General features: G+C 47.4%; 1 protein-coding gene across 1 annotated transcript; it reads right to left on the reverse strand.

Annotated features, from left to right (window-relative positions):
• Positions 1–765: 765 nt before the first annotated feature.
• Positions 766–5,605, reverse strand: LOC110876236. Its single transcript, XM_022124413.1, has 3 exons — positions 5,331–5,605; positions 4,720–5,271; positions 766–4,597 (listed from the first exon to the last, which is right to left on the reverse strand). The coding sequence occupies exons 1-3, from the start codon at positions 5,603–5,605 to the stop codon at positions 766–768; spliced, it is 4,659 nt and encodes a 1,552-aa protein (XP_021980105.1).
• Positions 5,606–6,951: the final 1,346 nt, after the last annotated feature.

Genomic DNA, 6,951 nt, shown 5'->3' on the forward strand with positions numbered 1-6,951 from the left:
TGTAGTTCATGCTTCTTGTGTTGCTGCCCTGTCATTTGCATGCTGTTTGCTATGTTTGTTGCTTTGCAGGGGCTTTTGCTTAGGATCAAGACGGTGTTCTTCCTGGGGACCTTTGGACCATTTTACAAGGAGTTGAGCTTTAGTTCTTTTTGGTTGAACTTGTTGTGCTTTGTTGTTCTGTATTTTGGCCAAATTTATTGAGGTTTTTTCTTTGTACATTTGTTTTGTAAATGAATGAAACACGATTTCTTTTTGTAGTTTAGTTTACAAAGATATATTATGTTTGTGGTTTGTTTAGTAAACATGGATTGTCTGTTCGAGGCCAATCACTGGACAAGTTTATAATGTAAGATTATGTTTATAGTTTACATTTTTGTCCGTTTTCTTTGGGTTAGCTAGACCCTTTTTGCCCCACAGCCGGGCTTTTGGCATGTTTGATATGCTCTATACACGTGTGTCTGCCTGTTAAGTAGGTTTTATGGTGTCTCTAGGCACGTCTATAATACCCGCTATTTTGTCAAAAGAGGACATGTTGACTGTCCGTTTTTCATTCACTTCTTTGGGATTATACTTCCCAGCGTAAATTGTTACAAAAGATCTGTCCTGGGGGAACCCCAGATTAGTAGTTAAATGTTACAAAAGTGGCTCTTGGCCATTTTCCCTGGGGGCTTACATATAATATTTCCTAAGCTGCATGAGATTCCAGGTCCTGGGGACCTCCTTGCCCTCGAGTGTTTCCAACTTGCAACTTCCTTTGCCGTTTGCTCATACGACTCGGTAAGGCCCCTCCCAGTTGGGGCCTAACTTTTCGGTGCTTTCTTGCAGGCTGGCTTCATTTGCTCTGAGGACTAGATCCCCTGGGACGAGGTTGAGCTTCTTCATCCTGGCGTTGTAATAACTTTCCAGCTGCCTCTTGTATTTGGCCTCCCTGACTGCTGCTATTTCTCTTCTTTCTTCCAAGAGATTCAAGTTCATCCTGAGGTCTTGCTCATTTTCCTCCTCCCGGAGCTTCATTCGAGCAGTTGAGGATCCTATCTCAGCTGGGATGACAGCTTCTGTCCCGTAGGTTAGGCTGAAAGGAGTCTCCCCATTGCAACCTTTAGGAGTGGTCCTGTATGCCCATAACACGAATGGTAGTTCTTCCAGCCATCCTTTTTGTTTTCTCCCGAGTCTTCCCTTCATTCCCTTGATGAGACTTTGATTAGCTCTTTCTACCAATCCGTTACTCTGGGCATGGGTGACGGAGGTAAATACTTGTTGAATCTGCATCTGCTCGCACCATGGCTTAAAAGGTCTTCCAGCAAATTGGACGCCATTATCGCTCACCAGCTCCTTTGGGACCCCATATGTGCAGATGATGCTGTCTAACACGAACCGCCTCATCTGTTCCCCAATAATTTTTGCCAGGGGCTTCGCCTCGATCCACTTGGTAAAATAATCGATGGCCACTACCACATACTTGACCCCTCCTGGACCCTCCGGGAAAGGCCCGATTATGGCGGTAGCCCACTTTTGGAAGGGCCAGGACGTTGAGACTGGTATCATGGGGTGTTTGTGCCGGTGGGTCATTGGTGCATGTATCTGGCAATTATCACACCTCTTGATCTCCTCGGATGTTGTTTCATACATTCGCGGCCAATAGAACCCCGCATTCATTGCCCTTGTTACTATCGTCCTTGGCCCCGAATGCATTCCACAAATCCCCTCGTGCATTTCCCTAATCACATACTCGGCTTCTTCCGCATCGACATATTTCAGGGATGGGCCTAGGTATGATCTTCTATACAACTCCCCATCAATCAGCTCATACTGCAGGGCCTTGACCCTTACCTTTCTGGCTGCCCAGTCTCCCTCGGGCAACGTTCCGTCCCTGAGGAACTTTATGATCGATGTCATCCATGTTTCTTGCACATTCTCAATTGCGGTTACCTCTTTCATGTTGAGGGAGGGGGCGGTCAGGACTTCCACTTTAACTTCTCTTGCCAGGTGGTCGAATGCCACCGAGGCCAATTTACTGAGGGCATCCGATTTTCTGTTCCTTCCTCGGGGGATGTATTCTAATTTGAAAGTTTTGAATGCCCTGGCTGTTTCCTTTACTTTCGCCACGTACTGAGCCATGGTGTTGTCTTTGGCTTCATACTCTCCTTGGTACTGTTTAACCACCAGTTGTGAATCGGTGCTAGCTTCCACATGTCTTGCTTTCATTTTTTGTGCCAGCCTCATTCCTGCCAAGAGGGCCTCATACTCTGCAATGTTGTTGGTGTTCTCGAAGTCCAGTCTTATGGCGTATGTCAGCTCAATCCCTTCGGGGCTTATCAGTGTGATGCCTGCCCCGCTCCCTTCTTCACTAGAGGCCCCGTCGGTGAGTAACTTCCACACAACCTCGCCCTCCTTTTCTTTTTCTTCTTTCTCCAAAGCTTCCCATTTTAAAAGTTCCCTCTCTTCATCCTCAGGGACTTCTGCTAAAAAGTCAGCCAGTATCTGCCCCTTCATGGCCGTCCTGGGCTTAAACTCCAGAGAGTGTTCCCCTAGCTCCACAGACCATTTAGCCAACCCTCCTGACAGCTCCGGCCTCCTGAGTACCTTTTGGAGAGGTTGATCAGTCATCAGGGTAATCTTGTGCCCCTGGAAGTACCTCCTGAGTCTCCGGGATGCGAAAACAAGGGCTAATGCCAGCTTCTCCAGGGGCATGTAGCGTTCCTCGGGGCCTTTAAGTGTTCTGCTGATGAAATATATGGGGATCTGCTTTTCTTCCCGTTCTACCATCATGACTGCACTTATGGTCGTTTTCGAGGCGGACAAGTATAGGAGCAGGAGTTCCCCGGGCACTAGGGTGGCCAATGTTGGGAGCTTGCAGATGTAAGTTTTCATTTCTTGGAAGGCGGCCTCCGCTTCTGGGGTCCATTTGAACTTGTTCGTTTGGAGGCAGTCCTTCAACACCTTCATGAAGGGGAGGGTCCTGTCGGCTACCTTTGATAGAAAACGGTTTAATGCTATTAATCTCCCGTTCAGTTGTTGAATGTCTTTCAGGGACCTAGGGGATCGCATCTCAGCCACAACTTGAGTTTTCTCCGGGTTTGCTTTGGTTCCTCCTTTAGTGACTACTACCCCCAGGAAACTCCCTTCCTCTACCCCAAAACAGCACTTTCCGGGGTTTAACTTCATATTCACGTCTTGCATAGTGTTAAGAGTCTCGGCTATGTCATCTATCATAGCCATCTCTGTCAAGCTCTTGATAACAATGTCATCGACGTACACTTCCAAGTTCCTTCCCCGTTGTTCCCTGAACAGGGTGTTCATGAATCTCTGATATGTGGCCCCAGCATTTTTAAGACCGAAGGGCATTTTGGTGTAACAGAATGTTCCTTCGTCTGTGATGAAGGCGGTTTTCTCTTCGTCCTCTATTGACATCTGGATCTGATGGTATCCCTTGTAGGCATCCAGGAAGCATTTCAGGGGGTATTGAGACAAAGAGTCTACCTGGACGTCTATCTCTGGAAGGGGATAACAGTCCTTAGGGCATGCTTTGTTTAGATCTTGGAAGTCGATACACATTCTCCATCCTCCGTCTTTCTTCTGAACCATGACCGGATTGGCGACCCAGGACGGATACTTCACCTCTCTGACTATTCCTGCCCTAAGCAGTTTTCTGGTTTCCTCACAAGCAGCTCTTCTTTTGTTGGGTCCCATGCTTCGCTTTTTCTGTCTTACCGGTTTTGCCCATGTGTAAGTATTGAGCCGATGTTCGGTTAGGCTCCTGGGGATTCCCGTCATGTCTCCGTGTTGGAACGCAAACACATCTATGTTGAGGAGAAGTAGCTCCTTCAGGGCACTCTTGCATTTGTCACTCAAGTGACTTCCTACTTTGATCGTTTGTTCTGGGAACCTATCGCAAAGGACCCACTCTTCTACCCCCTCCTTCTGGGGCTTCTCGGATGCTTCTCCTTCGGATACGGAAGAAATTACTTCATAAGAAGACTTAACCCAGGCTAAACCCTTTGGTGTTTGAAACACTAAAGCTCCGTGGGGGGTGGATGCCTGTGCTTGTAGGTCCCCGATTCCAGGTCTTCCCAGGATAACGTTGTACTTTGAGGGTGCCCGGACCACTGTGAAGGTCAGGTTTATCGTTCGGACCCGATCCCCTACCCCAACTGTGAATGGAAGCCTGATTTTTCCCAGGGGGTGTGATACACTGTTGTTGAATCCCACTAAGGGGATGGAGTCTTCTTCGAGCCGATCTCTTACATCCCTGTCAAATCTAAGGAAGCAATGCTCGTATATTACTTCGACACCGGACCCTCCGTCTACATGTATTTGAGACACCCTGTGGCCAGCTATTATGGCTGAGATGTTTAGGGGAAGTCGTTGCACCTCATTTTCTTCCAAGTATGGCATAAGGATGGGAGCTTTCATGCAGTCTGGGGAGCCCAGGATCCTAGCTTTTACACTCCGGGTGGTATCGAATTCATTCCTCCTTCTGATCATGTCAACAGCTGCCCTCCCAGGCTCCCTTACATCTCTTCCCTTGCGGTCCCCCTCCTTTATTTCCTTAACCAAGTGGGCCAGCCTTCCCGTCTTTACTGCAGCCTCTATTTCTCTATTTAAATACATACAGTCATCGGTTTTATGCCCAAAACCTTTGTGGAAGTCACAATACTTGTTTGGTTGTGCCTTTGGCCCGGGTTTTATGGGTGGTGGCCTCGGGAAGGAGTTCTTTACCTTTTCAGTGGCCAGTATCTCACTTGGGGTCTTGGTGAGAGGGTGAAATTATCAGAGTAAGGAGGGGGACCCCTCCCCCGAGGCCTGTATGGGGAGTATGAGGGCCCCGTTCTGTCATGCAACATTCTGTCAAAAGTGGGCTTTCGGGAGTAAGGTGTACCTTTGTCGGGAAGCTTTGTAGCTGGGGTGATCCTCCGAGGCGTGATATCTGTCTCCTTGGCTTTGCTGACTGTGTCCTTCCCTCTGACAAAGGCTCTGACCCTGTCCATAAGGTTGTCAAATGAGTGGGGGAACTCCTCCCCTAGTTTCTCACACAGCTGTGCATGCTTTAGCCCGTTTATGAAACTGCTGATCTTCATGACCTCCGGGACATCCTTGATGTTCATGCTCTCCTTGACGAACCTCTCCATATACTGATCTATTCGCTCATTGTCCCTCTGCCTTATGTGGAAGATCTCATTTGGATTCTTGACCACTTTTCTCTGCTGACCAAAGTTTCTGAGGAACTTCTCACTTAACTCTTCATAACTATCGATTCCCCCCGGAGGGAGGCTGTCAAACCAAAGCCGGGCTCCCTCCGTCAGAGTTTGTACAAACATGTGGCACCATACAGGCATGGACCATCGCCCAAGTTGCCCCGCTCCCCTGAAGGCATGAAGATGATCTCAGGGTCTCTTGTCCCGTCATAGTGGTCAAAGTTTGGGGGTAACTTCGTTTTGGGGGACATTGGTGCTTCTGCAATCATTCGTGTGAACTTTGAGACCTCAGCTAAGTCCCGTGGTAGATAGGGTTGGTCTAGGCCATCATCACTTTGGTTACCCTTTTCCTTCCCCTTCTCCTTCAACCTCTTTCCTGTGATGAGGTCCTCCCTTTCTTCTGAAGACATTTGTCTGAGGGCAGTCATGAATGTTTCCAGTGGGTCACCACTGTTGCTCTTGTTATGAAGGTCTGTCCCTTCTTGGTTGGAGGGTGTGTCAAAAGAAAGCCTAGCCCTGAGGCTGTCAAGGTTTTCTTGTCTCTTAAATCTTCAAGACACTTCGTTAGCTTTTCTCTATGCATGGCCACAAAATCTGGGGTGCTATGTTCCGTTCTTTCTGGGTTTTCCACCTGGTTCTCGTTGCCTTCTTCATGGGTTATGTCTTCTACAATGACCCTATCCAGATCATTCTGTGCTGTCTGGGTGACACGTGAGTTGGGTGGGGTTGCCATGTTGTTGTTGGTGAGATAAGCTACTCTTAACGTCGGAGTTTGATGTGGGAACACCGGACAGGCTGACGTCCCACGGATGGCGCCAATGTCGAATACCCAACTCCCCGATGAGGTTAGATGGATCTTCGCTGACGTCAAGAGGCTGTCGTCTCCGCTACTGCAAAAGAATAAACCGTTAGCCTCGCCACGGAGGACCCCGGAGGGGGGATCCGTGACCAAGCTCCGGCGTGAGAGTAAGTAAACTTGCCGGAAGAGTAGAGGAGCCTATTCCGATGAGTATATCACCGGAATATTTCCTCGTAGGTGTGAATCAAATGAATGGAATGCATGTATTCAATGAATAGGAATGTTGGTCGGAAATAAATGTAGGAGTAGTAAATGAAGATGAAGTAAATGAGATGGTTTCTTAGAACATACCTCTGTTGCCTTCTCTCCTTTGCCCTTATATAATAGCCGGTCCTTATCTTGTATATTAGATATTTTTCATAGATGATCTAACGGATTCTGTGGGTTCTCGGGGGGTGCAGACACGTGTCTGACCCCCAACGGTAAGATGACCATCTTATTTAATGCTCCAGCCGGAGAAGTACACTCTTCCAGCCGAGATCCTTTTCTTGTCAAACATAAAATGAGGCCTGTCTTCCCTGCTCGTGGTTTTCCCGCTTTTTCCAAAGGAGAGAAACCTTAATGGGCAAGATAACTCTATTACTTGGGCTTACTCATAATTGGGTCCGCACAAGGATAACCTAAAACGGGTAAAGTGGGCCTTCCCACTGGCCCGTCGTCAGTTTCTAATCATTTGTCATTTTTTTTTCAGTCTGATAACAATACATAAATCAAGAGTTAGGCTAGTATACACTATATTCGTGTATCATTAATAAAGACATACGGAAATGCATTTTGTGGAGATATGCTAATCTAAAAGACATACTTGAACCTAATTCACTTATTATTTTGATTAGGTAGATGAAAATTAGTTTCTAGGGTAAGTGAATTTAAAGTCATTCACTTGAATATGATTTG

The sequence above is a fragment of the Helianthus annuus genome, chromosome 9 (assembly GCF_002127325.2).
Source record: "Helianthus annuus cultivar XRQ/B chromosome 9, HanXRQr2.0-SUNRISE, whole genome shotgun sequence".
NCBI classification, from domain to species: Eukaryota; Viridiplantae; Streptophyta; class Magnoliopsida; order Asterales; family Asteraceae; genus Helianthus; species Helianthus annuus.

Coding starts and splice junctions, on each gene's coding strand:
- LOC110876236 (XM_022124413.1), bottom strand. CDS start 5,605: ATGTCTTCAGAAGAAAGGGAGGACCTCATCACAGGAAAGAGGTTGAAG. Junction 5,272..5,330: donor TTGGGCGATGGTCCATGCCT/GTATGGTGCCAC, acceptor TTGGTTTGACAG/CCTCCCTCCGGGGGGAATCG. Junction 4,598..4,719: donor AGATACTGGCCACTGAAAAG/GTAAAGAACTCC, acceptor GTATTTAAATAG/AGAAATAGAGGCTGCAGTAA.